The sequence below is a fragment of the Sipha flava genome, unplaced genomic scaffold (assembly GCF_003268045.1).
Source record: "Sipha flava isolate LNK unplaced genomic scaffold, YSA_version1 34_pilon_pilon, whole genome shotgun sequence".
NCBI lineage: Eukaryota > Metazoa > Arthropoda > Insecta > Hemiptera > Aphididae > Sipha > Sipha flava.
This window is the reverse complement of record NW_020273045.1, coordinates 584,842-600,262: the sequence shown is the minus strand read 5'-3', so window position 1 is coordinate 600,262 and position 15,421 is coordinate 584,842. Positions and strand designations below refer to the sequence as shown.

At 31.9% G+C, this 15,421-nt stretch overlaps 1 protein-coding gene across 1 annotated transcript; it reads left to right on the top strand.

Moving 5' to 3' along the window:
* Positions 1-243: 243 nt before the first annotated feature.
* LOC112687501 (regucalcin-like) lies at positions 244-6,593 on the top strand. The gene is made up of 6 exons (XM_025560232.1): positions 244-354; positions 426-613; positions 3,898-4,098; positions 4,675-4,899; positions 5,560-5,672; positions 6,258-6,593. Exons 1-6 carry the CDS (start codon positions 320-322, stop codon positions 6,516-6,518), a joined length of 1,023 nt encoding a protein of 340 aa, XP_025416017.1. The 5' UTR covers positions 244-319; the 3' UTR covers positions 6,519-6,593.
* The last annotated feature ends 8,828 nt before the right edge of the window (positions 6,594-15,421 follow it).

Here is a 15,421-nt window from a genome sequence, read left to right as displayed (position 1 = left end):
ACGTTATTATGTATTTCATAACCTCGTTTCGCTGAAGTGCGACTACTTATCGCTCATTTTATTCGAGTAATATTGCGAACCGTTGGCGTTCTACGTGGACTCGGGGACACTCGGTGCACAATAATCGTAATGCTATGGTGACCCGAGTAGATCTCGCGTTATTTTCGTGGACACGAAAGGTCAGAAAAATGAAATGAAAGGTCGCGCGCGCGCTGTTTAACGATTTCCCACCGGTCCGACAAGCAGTTTATGTCGGACCGCGAACACCACCGCGCGGTGTATATAACGTGGCGTAAGACGCGTATTTCGTTCAGTCACGATGTCGGTCATCAAGTGCAACGTCGCGTTTCTGAGGTAAACGAACTGTTTACGCTCGCGTCCGCTCATTGCCCGACTTAATAACCGAACTTGTAATATCCTTTCAGCATGGTGGCGGCCGTGAGCTGCGCTGCGAATTACGGCGGCGCGTCCATCAAGGCGGTTACCGACGACGTGATGGTAGCCGGCGAAGGTCCGTTTTGGGATTCCGAAAACAACGCATTGTACTTTGTCGACATAGTCAAGCACCGGGTGTACAGATACCGCCGAAACCGTTTGGATCACGCACAACTAGGTGCGTATGCGCGGAGCTGAAAATAATTAATCGCACAGTAAAGTCATCTCAACACCGAGAATCGCTCGGGGCTGATCGGTTTTCCGTGGTAGAAGGAGTAAAAAAGAAAAAAAAAAAAAATTAAATTAAAATAACTGAAAACCGAATACGCAGTAAACGTATTTTTCTTTTTTTTTTTATTTATCAGTAAACATTTTATTATTGCTTGCTAGCCGAAAAAAATGTTTGACGTAGAAAAAAATAATTTGTAACATTTGTTGTTCTCGATGATTGAGAACCGCGCATATTCGTGAGCTTTTGTTGTTAACTGTAATAACTCAGCATTTGATTCAACGTTTGAAAACTTATTATTTCATGTTGTTTCCGTTACTGGGATAATGAAAAAATAAACGTGTTAACAATACTAAAAGTTGAATGTAAGTCGGTATAATTTAAAAATTAAAATAATTTTTGTGTACATATTACACGCATTTGCAATTTTATTACAAACTAGCTATTACATAAATCATTTAGAGAAACAATTAGTGATACTTGTTTGTTTTCGGTGACTTAGGGCGGTACCTTCTCAGGTTTCTGTTGTTGATTCCAATAACTCATTTTATGAAACTACGGTTGGAAATGGCTAGTAAATAGGCAGTTCTACCAAGGACAATATTAAAACTTTGTATTTCTTTCTTATATGGGGCTCGTTATAAGTAAATTTTACTGTTCTTCGTACTAGATAATTAATCATATTTTATATCTTGGAATAATCTTCCGGTTTATTTTTCGTCTATGTTAGATATAAAAGTAGTTGTTTTAGTAATATAAAATTTTCTTGAACTTCCATTATCCAATTTAACTGCCGTCGGGTTGGTCATGATTTACTTCCTTCTCATTCTTAAGGGGCCTTTCCATCACGTCTTTTTTTAACAAAAACTACTGTTTCTAATTCCAACGCTACGTGTCGTCAATTATCACGATTTTCATTCTGAAAAAATATACGAATTATTCGTAATATGTACACGGGAACGATCGAACCACATTTTTCATTTTTGTAATTTGAATTGCAATAAATATTGTTGAAAATTAAAAAAAAAATACAGAATTTCAAACTTAAATATTTTATTAACTAAGTACAATTTTTAAAATGTGCCTCGATCGATCCCTCGTACATGTTGTGGAAAAATAATGTTTTTTCAGAATGCAAATCGAGATGATCGTTGCGACGTATTGCTTGTATTAGAATCGTATGTTAGAGTGTTAAAATAAACATTTTTTAGTGATTTCAATAAATTGTTTTGACATGTGTGTGGAAGAGCCCTCCGTACCGCTATTGCGCTATAAGATAATGAACCTATATAGTGTAGTATAATTAGATACGTTATTTCGTGGTATCTTATAATAATATTAGAAAATAGTTATATTTCTGTGCCCTGATAATAATATTATATACCTTGGTGATTGTAAAGTTCACTAGAATAAAAAGGTAATAAAAGGTCTGATGTAAACTATGTCAGTTTTTTTCCTTATCTGTAATGGGTATATGTAAACTCCGCCAGTTTTTTTTTGTGTCATGCCTGTGAATCCTTTCATAAAATCTAAGAAATTAATTTTATAAAAGTCAACCATATGTTCATACTTTTAGTAAAGTTCTTACCGAATTTCAAATCCATACTATGTAGTGCAGTAACAGAATATTTCGTTATTATTACCTTCACCAATTATGATTATCAGAGTTCATATTTTGTAGGAATTTTCTTTTTTTCTATTAGGCTAAAACGAAGCAATATAAGATTTAAATTGAATTTGTTGTTTTCCCTTTTATACTTACTGTTTTTTTTTGTTTTATATTACAACCTTTATGTTAGGTTCCATATATTTTTGTCGTAAAGGTGATCGAAATTAAACGATTTATATACTTTATACTCTAACAGATGATTTTTTCTATTAATATGACGACTAAATTTGAATACCTAAACAAAAATAGTACAAATTAGTTTGCTCTGCAAACTATTTTTATAACTAATTTTTTTTTATTAATTACTGTCGTACATAAAAAAACATGGTTACCTAATTTTCGATAAACTAAAATACAACAAATATGGTAAACTGCGATAACGATTACGATGAACGACTACCTGGATGAAGGTACGGAAAGAAGCGGTACCCGCATTCACGCCACACACACTTATAATCATTTACAACTAACACATAGATCTCGGGTGACGACGATGAGATTAGAAATTGCCTAAATGTTGTTCCTTAAATAAATGCTATATCGAGGCCCCTTAAACACTTTCCCTCAATAAATATTATTTTTACACTAAACACCCCTAAGAAATTGTTTGTTATCTTTTTTATATTATTGTTGTATGTTTTTTCTTATCTTTTAATCTATCTCTTTTCTTTAATTTCTCAAAATAAATACCTAATCGATTAACTCTTCCATTCGTTATTATTTCCATTTTTCTTAAAGATGGACTGTCCATAATAAAATCTATGCCTTAATATTATTTAGTGTGATTGTCATCAATGAATTGTCATTATTATTCAATTATTATACTTAACTGTACACTATTTATATAATTGTAGAGGTGTATTGCGCTACAAAATTTCAAAATGAAAACAAAATCATATTTTGGAAATTATTATTTTTTTTTATGGAATAGAGTGAGTCATTTGTTTTCGTTGAAAAGATAATGTATCTGGTTTATGAAGGTTCCGTAATTTTAGTATGTATTGTTACGTGCCACCGGCTCTATTTCAACTTGTTCAGTGGAAGAAGTGTTATTTATAATTAAACATGAGACTTTAACTTTTACAATACGTTAATTTTAAAATTCAAATTGTTAAAAAAATTCTGATACTAATCGTCGTAATAATTGAGTCATTAAATACCATTTAGGTATTTTATTTAGGTAGTTCTTATATTATATATATATATCAAAAAATAAACACTTTGAATGACCTTGATTTTTTGGTGGATTACGATGATAAAAAACTCGCAGTATTTGTTAAAATAATACATTTTATCTACTTCAAAATTTTATTTTTCTAAAAATATAAATATTTTTTACCATTATTTTTGTAAGGTTGAAAAAATTAAGTTGTGTAGAAATTATTTACGAAAAAATAAATTTAATTTTTTTAAGTTAAAAAAAATAATTTTTGGTCAATTATTTTCATATTTGAACAATGTGCGCCTTGTGGTTCGGCATCGGTGACAATTTAATTTAAACGATATTTTTATGTTGTACATGTTCTTACACAATGGTATATTTTTTGAAAAAAAAATCGCACAGACGGAGACGTGGGATTCGTGATCCCTGTCACCGGATACCGAGACCTGTTCGTAATTGGACTGAACACCACGTTGGCTAGCCTCCGATGGGAACTCAACAAGAAAACGTATCAAGTCACCGGATTGACCACCGTGGACAAAGACAAGCCTGGTAATCGGTGGAACGACGCTAAGGCGGACGTCAACGGTAATTTGTGGGCAGGTAAGTGATCATGTTAAGTCGGATCGTTGCTTATATACGTGAAGAGGAATACGATTAGAGGCAAACACCGTTTCCGTAACGACTCCACTGAGCAAATACGCATCGTCTGTGATTTTTAATGAATTTGTCTTTTGCATTAATTTTTTTGCTTCGGTATGAACGATATAAACGAAAACGAAATATAAATACGTTTAATATGGTTTAAGTTTATTGAGGACAACTTTAGTAGCATTTTTATTTGGCTCAAGTTATGAATATTAATTAATTTTCTTGATTTTTTTTAGAAAACCACAATCCGGCAGTGTATTTATAATAAGAAATTAAAACATAAAAATCGAAAATCTTTCGTCCGCAGCAGAGCTATTTTCTTTCGTCAAGCGTCCACGAATCATTTTTTGGTTTTTTATTTTATGAGATTTCCGTACAAAATATTTTTAAATGAAAATTCAAGCGCGAGGCCCTGAACAAATGCCCCATTTTGCCTCCCCTTTACGCCGGCCCGGGTCGTTACGAACGGTTTCTGCTTCTGCAGCAGTGTACATGCGACTACACGAGAAACCGATATCACGTGCGCAGGTACCATGGGGTTCATGGACGCGGCGGGCAACGTACCGACTGGCCGTGGCACCCTGTACAAGTTGAACAGCACCAGATGCTTCGAACAACTCGAACCCGTGATACCAGCAGTGACCGTGTCCAACGGACTCGCGTGGAACAACAACGGCACCCGGATGTATTACATCGACTCGCCGACCAAGCGAATCGCGCTTTTCGACTACGACCCCGTCACCGCTTCAATTTGTAATTATTTTGTTCTAACGATCTCTGATTAACAGTCAAAAAAGATCACCGTGTGTTAGACGATAACTAAGTTATCGCCTATCGGCACGTACGATTTCCTCATTCCGGCATTATCCCAAAATTCCTCTTGGAACACGTGTTCACGGTTTCCATTGGTATAGTAAAATACATAAATATATTATATTCACGACAGCGATCACGTGCTCCGAAAAGCGGTGTAGAACTTCAACGCGCCAAATCCAAACGCAAAAACGTAAAATATACAACAGGAAATCGTTCTCTTCTTTTTCTTCTTCTTCTCCTTCAAAAAAAAAAAAAAAAATAAATAAATAAATAAATATACATAGATATACATCTTTAATCGAGGACTTTTTTAGCGTATTTAGTGTACCAGTTATGGTTTGAAATATATAAAATACAATTTACATGTAGAATGGTTTATTAAAATAAATCATTATATTATACTATTTGGCACCGATGAGCAACGTCTTATATATGTTTAAGCATTCAAACGTCCTTCCTTCCTCCACTATATATTGGTTTGATCTCACCTCTGGCATGTATGTTTATGTGGGTATATCGGGATAAGAGAATTCTGTATTTTATATATTATTCATTCGTAACCGGTTAACGGGTTGAAAAATGTTTCACAAATTGCAGCGAACCACAGAACGTTGTACGATTTCGAGACGGACGGCTTGCCCGGCGTGCCGGACGGAATGACGATAGATGCCAACGGTGACCTTTGGATCGCTAGTTACAACGGTGGTCAGGTAAAACTTTAAAGCGAATCTCGCATCGTTTTTTAAATGAAATTATGTTTTTATTAGTATAAATAAGTGATAATCATCCCGTACAAACGGTTTCGAGTAGTCCGTAAGTAAGAAATCGAAAACTTCGCAGAAAGTTCCAACAGCCAAAACATAGAAACACACGCACACAATTAATTTTTTTTAAATTAATTTCAAATGAAAATCGGTGAACTAGATCTTTAATTTTATATTTGTTTTTTTTTTCAGTTTTACTCCAAAAATTGCTAATGACATTTCTCTTAAATTATTTTCGTCTATTATTATTCATTAATTATTCAATCCTACCACTTCCAACACAATACGTTTATAATACATTAATTTATTATCATTTCATTCAACACTTTAAGTTGAAATATATTTTTTTTTATGAACTGTAATAATTGTATACCTGGTTTAAGCTAAAAAAAAAGTTGGATGTTGTTGGATTTGCATGTTTTTCTGTATCCTTCTTATTTATGAAACTCGAAATCCATTATACGACGAGTTGCGTTTATCTTTTTTTTAGCTCCTTTGATTTATTAAGAACAACAATTCATTATGCTGCAGGTGATACACGTAAATGGTATGAGTGGGAAGTTGCTGGGCAAGTTGAAAATCGCCGCGGAAAAAGTATCGTCCGTCACTTTTGGTGGCCCTAGATTAGATAAGCTGTATGTGACAACGATCAGCCTTGGAGTTGCACGTGAGAAGTACAAAGACTACCCGATGACCGGCAAGTTACTGGAAGTATCTGGTCTTGGCGTCAAAGGAACGCTGAATCGTCGAGTTCAGGCAAAATGTTTTCGACCGTCGCTGCGGATCGAATGAGAATCACTCCCACAGTATTAACTATATTATATAGTTTATAAATAATAACATTACATTTTATTCATTTGTTTTATATTATTATAACAATATGTGTTTTTTCATTCCTTGCGTATTCAAACCTATTGCCTACGTTGTTGCGGCTTTAATATTTTGAATTGAAATAAACAATTGTAGTGTTTCGTACTTAGAATTTGGTATGCGATGAGGTATTAAAAATGAGTAAACGAAAAACAGAATAATTATGTAGGCTCTTCAGTGGTCTTCTTGGCTAATAAATTCCGGAACCCAGTCATGAAATCCTGTTGTGTTTATGAAAAAAAAAAAATAAATAAAAAGATAGAACAATCACAATCATAGAAACCATATTATCGAGAGTAATAATTTTTTTTTCGTTAATACATAAAGATCAATTGTTATTATATCATTTTTGTATAAATTGTATCTCTATACAATTCGTTCTTAAATTGAGTTAATATCTCCATATTAATTCGATTTAAAAACGGATCAGTCAGTACATAACAAAATATTGAAAAATAATACTATTCAACAACACGCGTGGCTGCGTCCAATTTGATCAGGTTCACGTCGCAATATTTGATCATGTATTTTATAACTCGTTTTGGTGCATTGCCTACACAAATAGATGTTGACAAAATATGTCTTAGTTTTGGTATAATATCGAGTGCATGTTTACGTATGGCCATGCATAATTAATTTTAAACGAACGAAAATCAATCGACTGTAGCGAACACAACGTACAAAATTGTCTGAGGTATATCGGAATTAAAATCATAATTTTGCGTGTGCAGTGCGTGTAGTACAGACACGTGTAAATGCAGCACTGCACTAAAGCGAGTTTTCGTAATAATATGTTAGTTAATTTTAGACGATTTTTTTGATATTAGCGTTATTACGAGGTATTTTAGCAGAACGGTGGTAGTCTCGATAGTATTAAAAATATAAAAATGTTCGTGATTATTCAAAAATGAGATACCATTTCTCTACTCATCTCTGTTTCCAATATTCGTTTTCCTTCATTATTAAAACAGTTAAATGTTTTGTAAAGATTTAAAATAAAATTTTTAATTTTCTCATAAAAAATTTGATTTTTAATTATATGTTATTATTCTAAAAAATGTTTAGTGTTTAATAATAATACATTTTTTTTATCCCTAATACAGATATACAAAAAAAAAAAAAAAAATGACTAATCAATTGATTTCGAATATTATTCGTACCTATACAATAATGCAATTAAATTATTCTTATAATTATCCTACACATTTCACTTATAAATTAGACATCAGTTGATGATAATGAAAGTAGGTACCTAGTTAATTATAATTTCTGTCTCCACTCGATCAAGGAGCATGTTATTATGTGCGTGTTCATTGCCACGGTGATCGAATTGATACTCGTATTTGGAAAAAAATTTACCACGATCTCAGCGTGAGGATTAGTAAAATGGAAAGTATATTTTTTTAAATTTGTTTTTGTGGGATTTTTCCGCGCACACCGCTCGGCTGTGGACAACGCGATGGAGTGTTTCGCACGCGATCGCTCGACCGTGTAGCACGTAGCTGAATTTGCAGAGGCCGACCGCGAACAGAACGGCCCGGGGAGATTGGATGGTGCGTTTTTTAATTTTTCAACGGGCAGAATTGTGACAACACATCATTTTCAAAGTTGGTTCTATAGATTTTTTCGAAAACCGAATCAACACGTTTTGCTCGTATCCACGTTTTAACTTCCGGTGGATCCGCTCCGGCCTCGGACAACGTTGCTGCGTAAATAATCGCGATTTTCGTCAGCGTAGACGTGTCCAGATATTTTTATCCGGTCACGCATAAGACAAATACACAAATGTGATACCGGGTTACCGAAAGGTGAAGAAAATACGATTTTCGAACTTTGAAAAAAATCATTGTTCGAACAATTCGTATGCAGATATGATTACGAATGTTCTTGATTCCTACTATAATTCTAAAGTCGTTTCGTTGGAATCATAACTTTAAACTAGCATTAATTGATATATACAATTAAAGTCAAATTTCACAGGTCGTGCCTGTGCGTGAGAGGTACGACCCGTACGCACGCCAATGGTCGTCCGTACGTATTTTTAGTATGGTTTTAAAACGTATACCTCGTAGTTGGATGGTTATGGTTTAAATTATTATTCTGATACGCTGCTGGGCCTCGACACATAATGTAATAATCCTCACCGGCCCAGGTAGATAAATTTCCCCGAATTCCCTGGTAATAAGCTATAGCTTTCAATGTTCAAGCGTGACCATACGTTTTGCCTGGGTGACACGACTACCGTTCCGCGTGTGTTCGTAATGAAAGATCGACGATTTCGTTCTGCTTCCACGCATCAACTGAGATGTAGCGTGTTTTACACTCGCCGAAACGGGTTCAATGTCACTTTTGCGTATATTAATATTCGTAAGATTTTCAATATTTTTTTAAACATTTTTTTTTTTTTTATATGTTTTGTTATAAAAAAAAAGGAAATTTATTTTTATTTTTAATTTTAATTTTGAGTAAAGGCCTCAACGACATAGGTCATTGTCCAAAAAAAGGTAAGTTGTATGTAAACGTACTTATGCTACTAGGTATACGGTTTTTAATTTTTTTTTTTTTTTTTTTTGTGGGTTGAATGTGAGATGATGATAGCTAGGGATAAATACATTGGTTACAATTCAAAATAAATAGTAAAAAGATGAATAGATAAAACAATAATAGTTAAAAAATACCGGGTGTACCAAGTTTAAATTGTTTTGTATAAATTAGTGTTATTAATATATTTTAATATGTTGTAGATATTTAGAGGTTTGTTGTTGAGGCATTCGGTGAGGATATTTGGAATGTTGTGTTTAGTTATTTCTTCATCGAATTGGCGGGATTCCAACAGTATGTGTTTGATGGAAATTTCATGTCCGCAAGTGGTGAAAAAAAAAATTATCTGAGTATAATGGTTAACCATAATTTATTGTACATATTTTATACATATTTAATTTTACTGTACATACATGTTTGTATAAAACATGTATTGAACGCTAATAAAATAATGTATTGCAGTGGGTTACTAAAAAAAAAAATAAATAAATAAAAGCGCTACATTATATTGTTTTCTTTAAAATTAAAAACAGAAATGGAGCCTCCGGTATGAATTGTTCATACACGGATTCCTCCCATGCATTTTAGTTCTTCTGTCAAAAAAACCATAGGAAAATGATTATTATTTTTATAGTTCCGTTGCAACGATCACGATAATTACGTGTACGCTCCTTCCGCGTACATGGATCCATACTGTGACGGACGAATGTAAATTCTCACATGTCATTTACTTGGAAAAAATACATGTAAAATGTTTACATGAATTAGTATGTGACACCAAATACAAATGTCCTTTTAAATTTATATTAAAACTAAGTACCGAAAAATTAAGTGTAATTAAGTCCAATGTACAAAATTATAGTAAAATCAAAATCGAAAAAATTAAATTAGACACCATTTTGTGCAGTTATGTAGCGATTGGTTTATAGTTGAGATCAGCTGAAAAAATTCTTGATCATTTTTTTCGTACGTTCCTCCTGTTGCGTACTAATGCGACTTATGCAGTTGAAGGTACAATATTTATTCGTAAAAGAAAAATCATTGCAAATATAACGCGGCAATCGAGAATCGCACGAATCGCACGGTTGAACGTGATCGACAACGGTACAGTAGAAACTCGATTAACCGTCACTGCCTGGACCCGGACTATGGTGGTTAATCGAATAGGCGGTCAACAGAAATTTTCCATTTAAGGTTTATATTTTACATGTGTGTTTTCAGAAAAAAATAATACACATATATACTACTACTTATTACATGCCACTGCTAAACACTGCTAAACTAAAACAAACAATTTTAAACAAAACAATTTGTTATTTTCTTTGGTTTTTTTTTTTTTTTTTTTGACGCTCGAGCCTTTTTAGATGCGATATTTCGAATGTTATGTAGCCGTAATACCGGATTACACGTCAATCATTGATTAAAATAAAAATAATTCAATTTGTTCGTTCACGTCGCGTTTTTCGCATATTTTGGATATAAGAAAACATTTGTATACGCTTGATAGTCGCCGCAACTAGTCTATCGCGATTGCTTCATTAACGATAGCCATGACGGGTAACAGAGAGTGACGGTTAATCGAGTTTCTATTGTATTTCGTTATCATGTATTAAATAATATGCGCGCCTTGGATCCAAACAACAGTTTTCACCCGTTTCCCGTCCACCGATAACATCGTTTACGGTATACCTATTTTATTTTTATTTTTTTACCATTAACAGAGCGAGGATATGGGCGCGAACGGTATTAAAATAAATACCATTTTATGTGATTGTAAGTCGAAAACGTAACATTTTTATGTACGAGCGTCGAATAATCGTATCGTAGTGTTTTTCAATCTGTATAAATATTTAATTTTTTTCACTTGAAGTCTGGTATCGTCCACAAATTTTTTCCGAACGCTTTAACTATATGTGTTTTAGACAGCGATGCGCGTATATTGCGAATCGCCACGGGTCTTGATGATCGATATTACGCGTCGGGAATCTGTTCGTCTGGAGCGAAGAGCATTATTATAGAAATCGTGTAAAGTTTTCGGATTAGTCAAAAAAAAAAAAGAAATAAAATAAAATAAAACAAAACCCATTAGCAATAGCTGCAATGCGAATACTTGACCTGGACGTCTGTGAAATGAAATTCGACGGCTGTTAACGTTAGGATCACGTAAACAAACCTATTCGGGTACTCAATACTACTTATAATGTACCCATGCGTTCACTGCAAAAACAAAACAGCTTCTGCTTCGTCCGTAGTCATTAATCACACTTGTCTATAATAATATAAGTTATGAAATATAGGTTGGAGTCATGTATTTTTGTGGCAAGGCGATTTCCTATTATACGATTGACTTGAAAATTACATTAATCCTTAAAATTACTATGTTTTTAAGGATCAGTATAATTTTAAATCGTCAATTTCAATATTTGAAGATTTTGCATAGCGACCACCAGTACTGTAAAGTATTTGAGTAAAAGTATTTGAATAAAAGTATTCAAATACTTTTTTGAGTATTGAATAATTTTTTATATACTTTCAGAACAAAGTATTTTCAATGGTATTTTAAATACTTTTTTTTCTGTTGAATACTTAATTTTTTTTTTTCGAACATTTTATTTTTATTTAAAATATTTGATTGGAAAAGTATTGCCAACTATAAGCCCGAAGATTTGTGAAAACTAGGTTTCTAAAATAGATATTCAATTTCAAAATTTCTTTTTGTATTTTTAGGTAAGTAACTGTTAATAACAGATACGATATTTGTCTGATTATACAGAATTACGAGAATAACATAGATTTTCCCACAAATCACTATAAAGCTACAAGCCTACACCGTTTTTATTTGTTAATTTAAAGACTTGTGTAGTTGTGTATATAACCTACTGTAGTAGCCATGGCTACTACAATTAATTAAGTTTTAATATAAGTAATTTTAGCCATAATACTGATGATGAAAGTGATTCAGAACTGCATAACGCATCTCTTTCGATTATTTCTTAGCAAAATGTTAGTTTACCTTAGCCTAATTTCTCCGAATATTTTTTTAAAAAATTATTTGAAAAGTATTCCAAAGACTTTTTTAAAGTATTTGAGTAGTATTTGAAATACTATAGGTACAATTAAAGTATTTGAGTAGTATCTTAAGAACTCGAAAAAAATATATTTGAGTATTTACTTAAATATTTTTTAAAAGTATTCTTTACAGCTCTGGCGACCACATTGCGATTTTTATTTTCATGATAATATTATCGAAAGTTGACCACATTAAATCCATAGATAATAAATATTATCTTCTTTGAAAAATCGTATAAAACGTGTATAGGGTTGGCAATAAAACTTTACCCGACTCGTCAAAACTCTAATTATGTCTCTGTCAAATGGTGGAGGCTGTTATGAATAAAAAGGAGGAGCTAAAGTGGGAGCGCCAACAGAAAAGTAGCGACAGAACGTGGAGCCTAAATATAAATTATTATAATTATTTAATTATTTTTATGTTTACTAAATATAATTATTGAATTTAAATGTGGTAAAAATCTCGTCATTATGCTTCATATGTTTATAGATTAAAAATAATCCATAGTAAATTATTGTTTGTGAATTACTCTATTTAACTATTTTTTTTATTGATATTTTGATATTTATAAAATTACACAATTGCCAACATGCATAGATGTTGACATTAGCCAAATGTTTATACATATACATGTTAATGTTTATAACATGAACTAAAAAACTGAATGAAAAAAAATTTATTTGAAAATAAAGATCGATTAGGATAAAAAAAATATACGTGAAAATTCGAATCGTTACAGCTTACGGGATGGATTTAGAATCTCCTACGGTCTATAACGGCTGTATTACTTCCTTGTGTTCAATGATAAATGAATACTTGAATTAAATAATTTGAATGTGATATTAATTTTAAAATAAAAATTATCATCTTAACACTTTATCATATGTTATACATGTTTTAATTCAATATACATTTTATGCACTAAATATTTACCATTGAATGGGTACGATGTTCAAAACTAAAATACAGTGTTTATGACACAATAATGTTTTTTTTGTGAATTAAATGAACACATTAATTAAAATGACAATTAAATAACACGTTCATTAAGCTTTATGTAAAACGGTTAGCCTATTTATTGGATTATAATTGTTAAACGTGTGTAAAGAATATGTACATTGATATTTTTACGATTTAAAATATTATTTTTTATTCCAATGTATTCGTTTTGAAACACATTATTGCGATGAACGTCAAATTATGTCGTGTAAACGAGTGGAGACAATACGGAAAGAACACATACAGCATTTCAGAAGAAAAGGAAAATGTGACAGAGAGTGATAATGGTTAACTGTGGTAACAATAGGTATTGAAGATAATTTTAAAAACACGATGGTCGTTGAAAGAAGCATCATGAGGATAAAAATATTATTGCCAAGAGAAACGGCGAGAGATGAAATATTTATTATTCTGGCTGGTAGACTAAACGCGGACGGATTTCAATTATTTCAAAATTCATTTTTGTACTCCATATACTTTTGAATATGTTTTATTTTTTGTCGCATAATACTCTTGTCCAAATACACAAAGGAACAATATTTTTATCGAAATCGAACATATTTTAAGGGTTTAGTACAAATGTAGCCATCATATATATATATATGTAACTTGTTATGTAAAAATTTTTGTTTCATCATCCCTGTCACTAGCAGATTTGTACAATGCAATGCAGGTAGGCTTTTAAAAAGCCCTTTTGGCTCACGATGTACATTTTTTATGAGAAAAGCATAAACGTGGCGTGCTGTTTTGATGCCAAGCACACGCAACTAATAACTGGACCGGATTTTATTACTCAACGAGTGGTAGACGATTAATCGAGTTTTAAAAATGTCGCTAGTTTTACATCCAAAAGTTAAATTCGCAGAATTTTGATGAGTCGTTAAGAAATAAAAACAAAAATATTAACATCGTAACACAATGTTTATAATAGATATACACTGGGTATGTAAATTTACCCAGACGTTTCGACTCCTTGGGACGATGACACTAATTTCATAGACGTACCGTCGTGTCCAATGTTAGTACGTTAGATCTGTGGTACATTTAGGTTTCCAATCTTATTTTTTTTCGAGAAAAATTAATTTTTTCTATTTATTTTCCCCTGCATATGTTTCAATTCAATTATCATAATTCTACTTCGTAATTTCAGAGTTATTTCATAGCATAATAATATTTAATTAATTATATTTATGTTTATAATAATTATAACAATAATTTTTCTATACATAAACTGTTAAAAATTTGAAAAATTGAAATTGAAAAATCTATAGTCCAATTAAAACAATCAAGAACAATGTAATAAAAAATATCCATAAGTATAGAAAAAAAAAATCTAATGAATTTTAGAGTAAAAATAATAGTAACTCTTTATTATTATAATAATAACATTAGATTTTATAAATATATGTGCTATCTGAATCATCTAAGTCTATTCAAATCCAGGAAACCTATACAACCTTTGTCATATTTATGATCATTCTTTATTTTCTCCCTAGAATATCTATTTTAACTGGCCTTCTTCTCAATTCTCGATCCTTTCCTGTCATATTTTTGACCAACTCTTTCATCCATAGTTCTGGTTTCCTAATATAAAAAATAATTTGTAATTATACCTCTCATTAATCATTCAATTTTTAAAATAAAATATTGAACTGGAATGTTTCACAAATAAAGGGATTTTAATTAACAAAAGTAAAATAAAAATATTCATGTATCGCTAACAAGATTTGTCTTCGTTAATTTTGCGTACTGAATGTATTATATTCATGTAGTGTTGGCTATTTGTTGTGTATATTTTCGGTGAATAGCTGATAAAATTTAACGAAAAAAGCTTTTGCATAAGTAAAAATTATATAACGTCGTGCCGTGAATACTACGCACTTTTCTATGGTCTGCGGTTAACTGGTGCAAACAAACTTGCATTTACATTGATTATATCGTTACTTCAAAATGTTTTCTGCTTCGGAGCACGTACCACTATGATACTGTGATACTTACAATGGGTTCCGAAATATTTTGTTTGCCTTGATAATAATAACAATATACTCGTAGACACTATTTATACTTGTAACAGTGTGGGTTAACTTTCCTTTTTCAAACGAAACAAAAAACTGGATGCAAAGTAAAAATTGTGTCGTTGGTTCTGAGGATATTAGGCAATATAAATGTATTCAAATACGATAAATAAAATAAAATGGTTAGCCATCCTTTTTCT

What these genes read in the sequence shown, in the direction of transcription:
- LOC112687501 (XM_025560232.1), top strand. Translation starts at nt 320, where the DNA reads ATGTCGGTCATCAAGTGCAACGTCGCGTTTCTGAG. An exon ending in TTTGGATCACGCACAACTAG is followed by an intron (nt 614 to 3,897) that starts GTGCGTATGCGC and finishes AAAATCGCACAG; the next exon opens with ACGGAGACGTGGGATTCGTG. An exon ending in CAACGGTAATTTGTGGGCAG is followed by an intron (nt 4,099 to 4,674) that starts GTAAGTGATCAT and finishes TCACGTGCGCAG; the next exon opens with GTACCATGGGGTTCATGGAC.